General features: G+C 32.2%; 1 protein-coding gene across 2 annotated transcripts; it reads right to left on the bottom strand.

Moving 5' to 3' along the window:
• LOC109354069 (putative protein phosphatase 2C-like protein 44) lies at window positions 11,754-14,468 on the bottom strand. Of its 2 annotated transcripts, none has more exons than XM_019596425.1 (5): window positions 14,156-14,468; window positions 13,228-13,494; window positions 12,570-12,828; window positions 12,370-12,467; window positions 11,754-12,099 (listed from the first exon to the last, which is right to left on the bottom strand). In XM_019596425.1, the coding sequence occupies exons 1-5, from the start codon at window positions 14,186-14,188 to the stop codon at window positions 11,962-11,964; spliced, it is 795 nt and encodes a 264-aa protein (XP_019451970.1). In that variant the 5' UTR covers window positions 14,189-14,468; the 3' UTR covers window positions 11,754-11,961. The 2 variants fall into 2 exon arrangements, with proteins under 2 accessions (XP_019451970.1, XP_019451969.1); XM_019596424.1 differs by having other exon boundaries at window positions 13,228-13,512.

The following is a 15,644-nucleotide window of genomic DNA, read 5'->3' on the forward strand; positions in this document are numbered from 1 at the left end:
CCCCCTCCACTTCGACAAACATCATTTCTCAACTTGTTTGAGTGATTTTTGAGTCGTTTTCTATCACGTTTTCAATTTTAAACATATTTCAACCATCATTTTCATGTTTAGTGCTCTAAATAAAAAATCACAAATTTCTTAAAAACTCAAAGCCTACAAATTTCAAACTTCAATTTCGTGGCTTATTCATCAAAGACCAAGAAGCAACATACCAATGTGTCTCAAAGGAAGCAACCAACTTCTTCTGAGGCTAATATGTTGGATTTGGCACGATTTCTTGCAAACGATGAACAACACAAATTGTTCACAGAGCATTTTCTAGAGAGACCCATTTTCGCTCCTAAGTTTGGTAAGTTACACTCTTTTGAGTCTGATGATTTCATTTTCTCCATCCTTCTTAAGCAAGAAAATATTTTTTTCATTTTAGTGAAGTACATTGTGCCCACTACCCGGAACTTGTGAGGGTATTTTACTGCAATTTGACTTTCAAGATGAATAAAATCTTCTCATATGTCAAAGGCAAGCTGATTGCATTAGACTTTAAAATCTTGAGTTTAATTTTATATAACATACCGTTCATAGGGACAACAACACAATCAGGTTATCAATGTGACTTAAAAGTGGATGACAAAAAGGAATTCTACTACTTTATGTGTATATTTTCTAAGAGAGAAATTGAAATGCGTAAGCAAAGAGTCTCAGGTGAAACTATAAAGAGTAGATATATCCTCTTTGTTAGAAATGTCAATCTATAAGACAGATTGTTTCATTATTGTTTCAGTTATGTTATAGTTCCAAGTTTTTTAATTCATTTACAAATTAGTGGTATAGAACTACAACTTATGTATGATCTTAAGCATAACATTATGATTAAATAAACTTTGATGGTAATGAGACAAATATGGACTTTTAGAGATACTCAAAGCCGTCAACTTATGTTATAATTATAATTGTCATACTTGAGCATTTTGGTGTTTCTAATGTAAGGGAGTCCAAGATTGCACTACATGTTCAGGATAGTAAGATTGATGTGGATAATCCACAAGATGAGATTCTTTCGAGACTCCACATATATAACCTACAAGAATCAACCCTTTACTTTTCCTGTTGATTCATCTTAATTTGCTTCCAAGCCTACCAATCGGATGATCGTGAATGAGTTATTCTGACTTCGAGACTATATCATCACAAGGATGGATGCTCTTGATGCTAAGAATCAACAAGTCCAAGTGGAACTTAGACGATTATCAAATTGGTTGGAATACATCGATTTAGACGATGATAGTGACGAGCCGGAATCTAAGAGTAGTTGTTACCTCGGGTTTGCTCAATTTGTTCCTTTGATGTGTTGTTTATGAACTTGTTGCATTTTATTTGTAATCTTTAACTTTCATTTATGTTTTTCTTTTGTGTATGAACCTCTTGTTATTTCAATGATTATGATGCTATAATTCAAATAGCTTTGTTATCTTATAGCATCTACATTATGTGGTCCATATTGCTTATACTAATATGGGCTTTGAAATAAGTCATTATCTTGTACCCTTTTCTATATATATATATTATGGTGGAAACTTGGCTTTTCCTTCTTTTTGATGAAGTTAAAAGGGGGAGAAAAGTTGGAGTTGTGTTTTCTATCTAAATCTTTGCACGCATATACTTAAAAAAAAGGAGAGTATACAAGATAGGAGGAACATACTCAAGTCAACCAGTCATATCTCATGATGTATTCTAATCTCAGAAAACTCCACTTTCAAAAATATGTTGGTTTGTCATCATCAAAATGAGGGAGATTATTTAGAAGATCTTGCTTCTGACCTTGACACGATTTTGATGAAGACAATTGGTAAAACTCCATTTCCCTCCAAAGATAATGTGTTATATGTTAAAGGACTAAAACATAATATAAATAACATATGCCAATTGTGGGAGAAAGAATACTTGTCTAAAAGGAGCCGAATACTTGTAGGCTAAATGGGAAATAATGGAAAATATTTTTGGAAGAAGACACTAGAGATAGCTATTGAGAATGAAACAAAATTAAAATACTTATTTATTTTTCTATCACTAAACTCTTTATTGCCATCCATTATTTCTAAGTGTGTGGATTTGAAGTTGTTGTAAGTTAATATTTTTAAAATAGTTTATTTTTTCCATTATTATATAATTGGTTGCGAAAAACATTTTAATCAAGAATAATTTTTAAAACTTAACAAACACAATTCAGCCTCTCATATTGTGTTTGGTTGTGCTAACTTCAAACCTTATATGTATAAATTCATCTACTACCAAGGTTTCATAATGATAAACTCTAAATCCTTTAGAAGTTTCAGAGTATTCAAAAAGAATTTGATTATCAACATTTGTATCAAACTTTTTTAGTTGATCCTTAGTATTCAAATTAAATCTTGAGTTTGCAATCTTTCCATATTTCCTGTGGAGTTTTATTTAGAATGGGTGTAATGTATATTCTGTTGTAAATGTAACAAGTTGTATTAACAATTTCTATCCAAAAGTGCTTAGGAGTAGAGTCACTACCCAAAAAAAGGCGGAATGTCCACACTTCGGTAACCACGTCTCTGTAAAACGTGGCTAAAACATTAATTTTTTTCTAATTTGCCACTATACTAGCTGGACCCTGGACCCTCTAAATTATCAAATATCAGGTTTGGGTTAAAGATTGAGACAAATAACATGGTCTCTCATTTCTTCTACTCTCTCTCACATTCCTTCTACTCTCTCTCTCTCATTTCTTCTACTTGCCCTCTCACTGTTTCTCATTTCTCTACACGATCTCCTTTTCAATTATCTACTTCTTCTCTCTCTCTCTCGCACGCTTCTTCCACCATCAACGTCTTCTTCTCCGTGCCATATTGCAGTTTTGCCATCATCGTGAGTTCAACATTCTTATATCCCGTTGTTCAACAATGATCATTCATCGTTCAATGTTATCTTCTTCTGAATATTTATAAATCGTCTTCTTATTTGAATCGACCTCACTCTCTGTTTTGTTCACGTCATTCACCATCTTCTTTGCTCAATGTGGTTGTCAGTACCAACTCAAATTGAAGCTTATTTTGAGGTTCAATTCATTCCAATTTTGGTAAGAAATCCCTAATTTCTTGATTCATCTACTACATTCATTAATCCTAAATTTCTAATTGTATTTGTTAATTTTCTACTAATTTCCACAAATATATACAAATCCCTAACCTCTGAGTTTTTAAGTGAATTATTTTTCCCAAATTGTTTTATTTATGGTTCACAGAAGGTTCAATGGCATTGGATGTCTTCTTAATTAGGAATTGTTGGTAATAGATTTTCCAGAAGTATGTCAGGATAATCCTAAATGATATTAACATTATGTGAAAAACAATGTGATATGATAAGTATACAAATATTCTTAATTGTATATATGTCTTCTTGTACAGAATCCTCTTAAGTTTATGTACATAATTGCATTGAGCTTTTAGAAGAGAACCTACAACAATCCTCATATGTTGTGCCTCTCTGTTTTTATAATGTAATCATATTTGAGATATTAATCGTCTTAGCTATGAACATATTGTCTTAATATTAATACTCCTTATAGATGCACTCCAATTTAGAACATTTTGTTTCAGTTGTACATCCTTGAAATTATATTTTCTTTTTGGACGAAGGTTGTAATGCGCCATTTATGTTATGTTTTGGTGCTAGTGTTTTTTTGTTAGACTATTAGGTAGTGAATGTATTCATTCACATGTATTAGTTACTTTATAACACTCTCTAGGAGAAAGTAAAGCATAAATTGCCATTTATTCTATGCAAATTTTCCTCGTTGGTAAAGTTAGTGTGTGCTTTTATGCTACTTGAACCTTTTCATTGAGAATGGATTTGTCTAAGATAATAAGCATGTTATTTATGAGATTCTATGTTCAGGTCTGTGTCACTATTCCTTATCTAATGTTTGTTTTACTGGTTTTGAATTGGAAGCAGTGATAGATAGAATCAGACTTGTATGTTAGTCTTCACAATTATCTTCAGTGGCCTCCAAAACTAGTCTACAAAACATTTAGTCAAGTATTATACCATCAAGAATGACCTCCAACCAGGTCTCTAATAAGACCTAATCAGATATTTACCAAACAATAACACAAATGATGGTTCTGTACTAGTGTGCCAAGTCCTCAATTTGCAATCCCTTCAATAATTCCAAATTACTAAAATCTCAAAATCGGTTTAAAGCCTCGAAGAGAAACTAAGCATCAGCAGGCCAGTAACAACCTGAGTCAAACTTCTGAAGACCAATAACCAACCAGAACATTACTTCCATTGACCAAAAGTTGTATTTTCAATGGGAATTGCAACTAAACATGGCAGTGGCATCAGCAGCCCTCACAAATATGGTCAGCAATGACAACCTAGCCTCACTTTTCATCCTCAAATAGGATGATGGCCCATATCTGTTAGCCAATAGTTGGAACCAAATATTGGATAAGAAAGTACACAGCAACTATTCATAGCACTCCAAAATTACAATTATAAGTGCTTGATGCACCTGAATTATGTGTGGTTGTGCGTATGCTACCACCAATAAGAGAAGGGAAGCAGAAGTTCATTCAAATCCACTAAAAGGAGAATGTAGAATAGATGCACAAAATAGGGAAACACCATATGCTATATGTAAGAGTAAATATCACAATCTACATGCTTAATAGAGTGAGAGCTTACTCTTTGTACCACAATTGTTATGTTTATACTCCCTTTCTGACTTTGTAGAATCTTGATATTAGCTTGCTAACGCCCCAATGGCCATGTATACTAACTTATTCTGTTGGTCAAACATCTTCATTATTATTACTTATGTTTTAGCCTAAATGCTTGTAATTTTCTTGCAAGTGTTGTCTCTTCTTATCATGTTTCACTAAGAGATTATTATATTTCATTACCTGATAGCCCTCTTGTTGGAAGCATTGGGCGTCCCTGCTTTCCAGAAAAGAAACAAGTATTTTATGGTCATCATGGTGTTGATCAACTTAGAACGCAAATGCAACGTGAGATGGTATGCTATTTAACTTTCCTGTTTATATTCTTGGCCAATGTTTCTAAAATGTCTGTTGAATATATGATTTATTTGCCTTATTTTGTTTGTGTAAAAAGATGTTGTGTCTACTTGATATCATTCTCAGCCTAATAATATTGAATATGAGATTGCCTTGGAATGCTGCTTACTACAAGAAAGAGTAGACACAACATGGAGTATATTGTTTAAGGTATATTCTAGATAATGTGCCAGAAAAATTATTCTCAATTCTAATTTATTTTGTTGTACATTGATCTTTGATTATGATCTTTGTATTCCTTTAGCAACAAGAGGAGGAGTTGAGAAAAGTTGAAGTCTAAATGATCTATTGTAGCTCCTTACCTTTGTTTTTTGTTGTTGGTATATTCTCCTTTCTCTATCAAAATTTTCCTTACTTGCGTATCAGTTTATACAGGCTTGAAGATTCTTACTAGTCTTAATCCTTTATGTCTTCCCTGTTTTTTCTATACAGGGTGGTTACAAGGATGTAGTCTCTGATAGCAAAGTTTTTCTGCTTCTGGTAAGTTCTGCATATGCTTCAAATATTAGCATCTTTTTTTCAGTCAAACCATTTTATTTGTTTTTTCTTTTCAATTTGCAACTCTTTTAGGATTTCAGTACGGTCATGTGAGAGCCTTATGAACTACATACAAAAGGAGAATAGAATTTGTTCCATATTTCAGTAAAAGGGGAATAGAATTTGTTCCATATTTCAGTAAAAGGGGAATGAGGGTGAAACCTATATTTAGTAGGCAGACTTTGAGTGAGTTTTAAAACTTAAAATATTTTTTATCTTTATTGGCAGAAAGTGGGAGTGACTATGTTCATTGACGCAATAGGCTTGAACCTGGCAAATTATCCTTTGTTCAATGTGTCTGCTGTATCTTGTGAGCAAGTTGTTGTGCTTTTTATTGCCAACCTCAATTTCTTAGTATTATCTTATTATTTTCAATTAATATTAAGTACTAATTTCTTTTTACTTAATAGGATAGGATATTAGAGCCTTTACCTCAAGATCATGTTGCTACTTCAGGCGTTTCATCATAGGTATTGGCTCAACTTGATGATTCAAATGGAAAACTCCATAAAGCTAAACATTCAAGAGGAGCGCATGGTGTGTTATTTTCCTTGCATTCTTTTCAGTTGTAGAGAGAGTTTTTAGGGAGGATTTCTCAACAAGACATGTGTACAAAGTAGCAGCGAAGAAAGTTGCATTTTCAATTGTAAGTGGCATCAACTATAAGTTTCTTTCCTTTGCTTCTATCCCTCCTTCATCAGCATTAGCATCCGCGGAACTTCAATATTAGCATCTTTTCTTTTGCTCTCTTTCCTGACCTCTATGATCTTTAGTTTTATGTTTGAACAACAAGCATTTTTTCACATGGGCAAACAAGCAGCAGAAAGACATACACCATGAGTGGTATAATTGAGTATGTTGTAGCAGACATTTTTAACTATATACAAAAGGTACTGAAATATGATCAAATCAACACATGGTTGCATAAATCATGTCTTTCTCAAAACCATTTTTGATTAAGTTTTGCTTTTTTATAGCACCTGGAAAGAGAATTTGTTTTGAAGTTTTCAGCATTTAAGATAATGTGAATGTATGTCTCCTGTTTACCTAAACTTTTGGAACTCCAATGCTAGGGATCTTTAATGATCTTACTGGGAGTATTCCAATGCACCTATTTTCAGTGCCAATGTTCAATTAAATTTTACTATAACTTCATATTCTCTTGAGTATTTCCCTTTAGTAACAAATAACCATTTAGGATTACATTAGAACTTTGAGCCTTGGTGATTGGGATTGCATGAAGTGCCTTCAGGCTTCTGCAGATTGTGGCTTTTGTGCTTCTGAAAATAACAAGGTAACATTTTCTCCTTCTTAAGATTAACTACTTCAGAAGTTATCATCATTCTCATGTTTCATATACCTCGGTACAAATAACCATTTAGCAGCATGCTTATCATTACTGCATCATATATGAACTTTTAACTAATTTTTACTTCTCATATATGAACTTTATTTTATACTAAACAGTGCCCTTAACTTAAAAGCATGAGTTAAGGAATACACTAAAGAAAATTTGCATGAGAAAATGGTGCACTAAATATATTGAAAAGTGTTACGCTTAATTTTACCAAGACAAACTTTCAGCTTCTTGATTCCTTAACCTGAAGTTTAAAATACTCTACAGTTACTCAGGATTGTGTACTTGAGAATTATGTTGAAAGTGATCACATATATTTTCACATAACTCCACTATTAAAGTTGTATGAAACATAAGCTTTACATTTTGTTTCAATAGTTTAGATAAATTATGTTACAAAATGAAGCTTATGGTAATGTGTAATATACAGTTCTAATACTAGTACCAATCATCATGTGCAGCTCTTACCTGTGGCATGTTTGAAATCCAATGATACAACAAAGGATTAGTGTCAGAAAGAACATAGGTTATGGTATACAAGGGTGTGTCCTAACAAAACAAAATGGGTTACAATAGTAGATACTAGCGTTATGTTAAAATAAAATGTTAAGCACACCTTATTTTAAATAGAAATACTACTAAAATATGAGTTAATATTGAATTAGTAGATTTTGTGCTTTATTCTACTCTTTTGATTTTTCAGGCATATGGTAATGATAGGAAAGAAGTTAGAGTTGCATTGTCATGATCAATAACTTTGTCCTTTGAATTTCTTCATCGGTTCCAGAACAATCAAGATAATGAAGAATAGAAGGTTCTGCAACAGAATAGATTATCTCTCTTTGCCTATTAGTTGAGATTCCTCTAATTGTATGTGAAATTCATTCCTAAGTAGCAAGCAATGATGTGTCAATTAATATGTTTTTTGCTTGTGATTCACAATATGGTGCTTTAATAGAAACCATACAATTTTCAATTTTTTTGTCTGTTAGCAGATTGAATTATTGATACAGTTACAGAACCTTTTGTAACTATATGATTTTTAATTATTTAAGTTGTTGTTGATCAAGTCCTGATACATCTATAAAAAATTTATGCGATTATTATTAGCTAGCAAATATTTAATTTTATTAGAAATGACCATTATATTATTGAATATAAAGATTTAGCACATCAAGATGAGGATAGGAGTATGTATGAAAAAAACTTTAAATAAATTTAAATAGCCACGGTTTCGCTGTGGCAAAATCAACAAGTTAGCCACGGTTGTTTTGTAGCAAAATCAACATCTTAGCCACAGTCAGTATCGTAGCCAAATAAACTAGGTCGTGGCTAACTAAATGTTACCACATTACTAGAAAGCGTACCAATATGACATATTAACCGTGCCTAATATTTAGCAACGCCACCCTTTGCCATGGCAACAGTAAGTGTGGCCATTCAATTTAGCTATGGTTTTTTTGCACATTAGCCGCGGTTGCAACCGTGGCTAAATGGACGTTTTGTTGTAGTGAGTTAACATTCAGCAATGTTCTAGCCACTTGAAGAGATATGTTCTTTCTCTCAATCACACCATTTTATTGTGGTGTTCTTGATTGAGAAGTTATGGACAATTCCACTTTCCTCATAAAACTTAGTGGATAGCTCATTTTCAAACTTTCCAACATGGTCACTCCTAATTGAAGTAATCAATAAGCCTTTTTCATTTCAAACACGTGAAGGACTCATCCTAGTGAGCTACGAACATAACCCATGTCCATTTAGTGCATTAGTCTACAATGACTAAACCATATTTCTTTCCACCTTACAAACACAGTTCTTATTGGACCAAGAAGATTAATGTGTAGCAACTCTGGTGGTCTTGAGGTATTAAAAATATTCTTGGGTTTGAAAGATCATTTGACTTATTTTCCTTTCTAACATACTTCAGAAAGAAAGTTGGACTTGAACATAAGATTTGGTAATCCTCTCATGAGGTTATACTTACTTACCATTAAAATTAATCTCTGGGGACCAAGTCTCTTACACCAAATTCATTGCTCATTTTAAATGGTCAATAAACATGATAAATTTTGATTAGAGAGGTCTTATAACCCAATCTTGTAAAGATTATTTTGCCACTTAGCAATGAATAAGAAAGACCTGCAAAACTGTTGGTCTTGCACTTGTCATTATCAAAGATAACGGGAATCTATTATCACATAAGTCAATTATGTTAAGCAAATTATATTTTATTCCTTGAACATATAGGGAAATGAAGTTTAACCTATTTTACCAATTCCTATTATCTTTCTTTTTTGATTTCCTTCTTTGGTAATATGATATGAGTAGCTATCATCCAAGTACTAGGATATGCATTTCCTTTCTGTTGGTAAGCAGATATGCAATAGGGATTATCTTATATTAATCTATCTATATAGACTTGGGTCCTCTCATGTTAGTAGACTTAATAGGTTTATGCATGATTTTATTTTTATACATACATTGGATGTATGTCCATAATTACCACCACTTTCACGAGATGAATATATCCTTAAACAATAATATATTTAAATACATGCTCCACATGTTGGGTGTATGTCCATACTTAAGATTTTCTTTAAACACACACACTTAAAGAATTCTTCTTCTTGGTACACAAACTTTTAGCTTCTGTAGCTTTAGATGATCGATTAATGTGTAATCAAATTTTAATTATGCAATGTTAATTTTAACTTAATCCATTAGTCAATCAATTATAATATAAACCATAAAACTAAAATTGCTTTAAGATTGACTAATGAATTTAAGTTAGTCCAAAGATGAAATAGTTTAAAATAATATTTGGTGATAGACCCCAAATTCTATTGCAAATATTTTTAAAACTTTGTTGGAATTTCACAATAAAACCAGTTTTTATGAGTGTAAACATTTTTGCTTGATGATTTTTATAGTAGGAGGGGCCAAACCAAGTCTCTAATGACCATGTAACCGATTCCTAGTTAGTGATATTAGCAGTTTGGAAAATCCATTTAAACAAACATGGTGCCTCACGTTTTATATAAAAGGAAATAATATGTAAACGATGATATAGTAAAACTTGATAGTGTTGAAAAAATTATTCCACTTGAAATAACAAATTTAAGAGTTTAAATCCATCAAAGGGGTTTAACTATAATTTTGGAGGTCTAGGTTGTGGAGGGTGTGAGATAGGAGGTGAAGTATGGTCTAGTATAGGGGTTGTGGGAAATGAAAAATAGGGGTTTTGAGTTTGTGTATAAGCATGAAAAGGTGAGGATGGTAATGGGTTTTGGAAAATAGGAACATGAGGAGGTCAGGTTGAGGTAATAGGTAAGGGTTCGTGGCATGTGAAGAGGAAGACATGTTAGGTGGTTATGGTGGTGGCATAGGTAAGAAAAATCAGTAATGGCTTCATATCTAACGTCTTATTGATCTTTATTTTCCTACTGTTATTCAGCAAAAATTTGAAGTACCATTTTATCAAGTTCTTTGTTAGAGTCTGAGGCATAATCAACAATGAAAGTACTAAATGATAGGAATCAAGTCATGATTGAGCAATAAAAAATTAAAATGAAAGTACTAAATGATAGGAATCAAGTCATGATTGAGCTATAAAAAATTAAAATAAGAGAGAAAATTTACGAACAAAACATCAAATGACATTAATAATATTGTTTTGGTCTGTCTTTCTTCTTCAACATATTAGGATCTATATACAGTGACAGATCTAAGACTCGGGAGTAGGGTATACAATATTTGTTAAAAATTAAAATAAAAAAATATTATCGTATATTAAAAGATGAAAAGATTAATGTCAAAATCACAAAATTTTATTATAGCTAATTAAATAAATTATACACTTCGTAATTGATCAATATATGACTTCATATTTTAAAATTGTTTAATGATCAACCTATTGTTAATATTGTTGAACACATCTCACTTAATATAAGTCACTAAATATTCATTTATCGATGTATCTCTCATTCATCATACAACTTACTTTTTACAAACTTGATAGATGAAAACACTCTTTCTTTCTATGGTTGTTATGGCGACATGTAAACTCATTGAAAACTTCAAAATAAAATGATAAATTAATGGGTAAACAATGTGTTTTCCACTTTTAATTAATTTCTCTAAAAGATTATTAATTCTTTTCAAAGATTATATCAATGATTGATTATCAAGTATCACCAAATCAGTTGAACAAAAATCATGTGTTTTCAACACGTCTTGTAAAATTATTGATGTATAAATCAATAATTAGTAGATATACACTTAATGATTAATAGAAATAATGTTAAACAAAATGAAAATAATGAAGTAAACAAAGAATACATACGATCTAATTTCTTTTAAGAAAAAAACCAATTGAATGTATGCACACCCTCAATTGAATGGGGCACACCCTCAATTGAATGGGGCACTGTCCATGCCTATATACTAACGTCAAACTGAAATTAAGGTTTTGAAAGGACTAGGATAGTTTTGGGCCTCACAAGCTGAGCCCAATAACTTACTAACACTTCATTAATTAAAATAATTGTTTCTCCAAATAATCAGACATGGAATTGAGCTTTTGTTTGTGACTCCTGGCCCTGAATGAGTATCCCTCTTTAGTCATGGTAATTGGACTGCTATCAGCAGCTTGGGCAGAGAAGGTGGACTTATGCATACAATTCAGGAACAGAAAGAAAGAGAGATAATGTATGAACAAATTTTTTATCAATGCAAATGATATCTAAGAATGCCAAAAAAAATTAACATTGCCATTAACAAAAACTCATGAATCTACTAGGCTATAGAAGGACTGTAATTGTCTTTAAATATATAATGAAGGTGTAAGCAACTAGATAATCTAATGGTGGATATGAACTCCTCATACACCACATTTCAATCTTCAAGTACGAGTAGTAAGTTTGTTGGCTACAACTTCTGTAAGGAGCTTATGGTGAGGAATCAGTCAAAGCGAATAATTAAGCATGAGATGTTGGATTTGCTCATCCTACTCAAAGCTTCATTTGCCAAGCACTCTGCTGCTTCTTGTGGATCCTCTATGTGCCTAATAAGATTCACTGCTTCTTGATTCTTCATCACCTACTCATACAAGATTCATGAGTTACTAATTCAATAAAAAAATTTATTTTTTAGAAGCCATTATTTTCTTTTGTTTAACAAATGGTATCCCCTCAACCTAACCTATGCGTAAAGAACTAATCTCTTTCATGACACGTGATTGCCCCTCCTAATAAGTGTCGTTCCTAAGAATCGAAACTTTAACCTTCTGATCAATCTGGGGATCTAATAGGGCCTTACAGCACTAAACTAAGAAACATTCTAAGAGTAACTATCTCATATGGGGCTTACCTCCCAAATGCCATTGCTTGCTAAGATTAAAAAGTCAGTATCAGAGTCAATCCTGTCAACTCCCACAACAAGTTCTGAGCCTGTAGAATTCTTTGTACCTGTTGTTTTTTATTCTCAATTAATATTTCTAAACCCCTCCAAAGTGGAAAGTCATAGTCATTATAATAGTGACAAATGTATATGATATGAGTAATTGATACCTGAAAAGAGTCCCTGAAACCAATTTATCTTGGCTGATTTTTTGTGCATACCAGTTATCTGTTGAGCTATGCCATGTTTACACAAAACAGTTCCATAATCACCCAAGTTGGCTATCACAAGTTTTTCTCCATTTATCACCATCACAGATGTTGAACCTATTCTGCATGTCTCCTCTGATTTATTTGCCTCTCTTATCTTTGCCTTTGCAGTCAAGTAAGCCCTCTTCAGTGCTTCTTTGGTTTTTCTCCTCATATGAGACTAATACATAATTCAAATGTAACAAAATCTAAACATTTGTAGCACAAAATACTCAAGTTTGGTTCCAAAATTATATAGAATCATGGTTTCAAATTGCAAACCGCATCTCATAATGCAGCCGCAATATTGTGGTTGTGGTGACAATTGCAATCTTATCACATCGCAATTATGGTGTAACACTAAATCACAATGATGCAGACATATCGGGCCTCAATGCAATTGCATATGGGCCGTATTGACCGCATTAAATGACAAAAAATTCACACTGGTCGCAATCCACATCGTAGAGGTCGCAATCCACATCGTAGAGGTCGCAGTTACTGCATCCCAATAATGCAATCCTGACAGAACATTAATTTAAAACACTAGGTAGAAATAAGGACAATATTGATGGATTACTTCTGTGAGCTTCTTGTCAAAGAAATGAGACTGCATATACTTAATAATCCCATCTCCAATTAGAGCATCAAAGATGCCAAAATACCACAGTTCTGTTTCATCTATTTGCTCCCTCTGAATCACAACTGAATCAAAATCTGAGTCATTAAAGTCATCATTGATTACATGATGCTCCACCACATGAAAACCATGTGTTATTGGCATCAACCATGAAGGCTTCTTTGCAGTGCTATGATTTCTCTTTCTGCCTCCAATTCCTAATATAAACTGTTTCAACCGGAATTGCTGTTCAAACCAATAGAGAGATATCAGTTATTGCAGTAAATTACTACTTCTTGATATGAATAAGCATTTGGCAACATCTCAAAAGGTAAGACATTTTCTGTTTTCAAGTAGAGCCTTTGCATTTTTAATCTACAAGACAGAAATAGGAGGCATAGGAGAAATTTAGTTTAAGGGGAATCAGACCAAACCAAACATATATATCAGTGTTTTAAATTGCAAGTCCCAATAGCACTTGTGATTGTAATATTATAGTTTTGGGAGTCTGTGCTACGTAATCACCCACAGCCACATTTTATACACTGAATGATAAAACATAAAAAGAAAAGTTTCTAGAATTTTAAGTACATGAAATCAATGGCAAAGTTGGAGGGGGCCATGGCATACACTAAACAGAACATGTTTCTTCCGAGGTTTTAAATAACTGCTTCAGGAGGGATTTCGGAAACTTAAAAAACTTTTGCAGGTATTTGCCATGAAGTGGGACACAATTATGGCCACAATATGGTTTCAGTGACTCCAAAACGTTGACATATGGCACCTGTCGTAGTCGCGGACCCAAATTTAAATCTTTTGTTTCTACTTTCGAATTATTTTTTAAGGAATTCAATATAACAGTAGAGTAGTAAAATAAACACTGGCTTACCTTGATCTTGATATGTAGATCCATCATTCCCATGTTTTTTCTCTAAATATTTGATCAGAACCTCAGAGAAAATCTGGCACTACTAGGAGAAGGTGATCATAAAAATCAGAAAACCAAGTTATTCAGTGATATAGGCTTTGGCTTGCAGTGATATATCCAATCCAATAACGGTGTTGAGTCAGGAAGAAGTAGCTGCTCAATTGAGAATATTAAACGAATTTAATTATCTGTTTGGAAAAAATTGAATAAAAAGTAACCGTCAGTCTCTCCATTTTTTGAAGTTTTGAATTAACAAAAGAAATGGACTTCAATACAAAGAATCAAATTAAATCATTGCTCCTACAAATAACTGACAAGTGACAACTCAGAATTTCCTAAGGGATTTTTTCCCTTCCTTTTGTTGGTTATAATTAAGCAGGTGTTTATTATTTTTATTGAGTAAATTATATTCATACTCTGAGTTTTAATAAAATTATAAAATCATCATCTTCTTTTTGTATATACATCAATTACCCTAATTTTATAAATATATTATACTGAATACCCCTTAAATGAGAGGTAAATATAAATTCTTAAACAAAAAATGTGATAATCATAATTAAGTTAATCAAAATATGATATATTATTGATGCAAATTGTGTAGTGGTTAATGTTTATTCATTATTTTTGGTTCGATACAAACTATATAAAAGTTTCAAGGATGTGTTTAAATCACTCTTATATTATATTGTAACAAACTAAAATTAATGAAGAGGTAATGACTCTTATACAATTTGGAATTGTTTTTACAAAATATCATATTTTGTTTAACTTAATTATTTTTATCACTCTTTTTTTTGTTTGAAATATGGAAGAATAATTTGTATAATTTCACTGAAATGTAGAGTTAATGTACTGTAATTTACTATATTTTATTTTATCTTATGATGAGAAGGCTTGGTTCAATTGGTTGTATGAAAAGTGTAACTGAGTTGGGTCTACATGGCTTACCAAGAAAAGTGGTATCATCAATTTATGAATGTTTGCTGATAAAACATGGATTTCCATACTTGAAAAGAAAGAACTCAAGATGGGAACAAGAAGAGCAAAGATTCAAGCTTCATAATATCGAAGAATACTTCATAATATTTTCATTATTGAATTATGATTACAAAGATGTAAGACTCATATTTTATAGTAAAATCACAAACAAAACTCAGCTTAACTAACTGAAGTAACTAACTACATAATCGGTTAACCATATTGTTAATCGATTATACAAAACAGAAAACACATCTATTTTAACATGTCCTCACAAGCTGGAATGTATCAAACATTTCAAGCTTGAAATGATTTTACTGAATCATGATGATTATACTCTAAAACCTCCTCATGCTGGTGAACGAATCTTGATCTCCCAGTCTTGAAATCTGAATGTGAAGCAACATTGACGCTTAACCACCATAGGCAGAAGCAACTTCATCCAAAGCTTAACCATCTATTTTGATAG

The sequence above is a fragment of the Lupinus angustifolius genome, chromosome LG08 (assembly GCF_001865875.1).
Source record: "Lupinus angustifolius cultivar Tanjil chromosome LG08, LupAngTanjil_v1.0, whole genome shotgun sequence".
Lineage (NCBI taxonomy): Eukaryota > Viridiplantae > Streptophyta > Magnoliopsida > Fabales > Fabaceae > Lupinus > Lupinus angustifolius.

Excerpts from the sequence above, each read along its gene's own strand:
- LOC109354069 (XM_019596424.1), bottom strand. The coding sequence starts at position 14,188 with ATGGGAATGATGGATCTACATATCAAGATCAAG. Across the intron at positions 12,829-13,227 it reads TTGACAAGAAGCTCACAGAA|TCTCATATGAGGAGAAAAAC; the intron begins GTAATCCATCAA and ends ATTATGTATTAG. Across the intron at positions 12,100-12,369 it reads CAAGCAATGGCATTTGGGAG|GTGATGAAGAATCAAGAAGC; the intron begins GTAAGCCCCATA and ends TTGTATGAGTAG.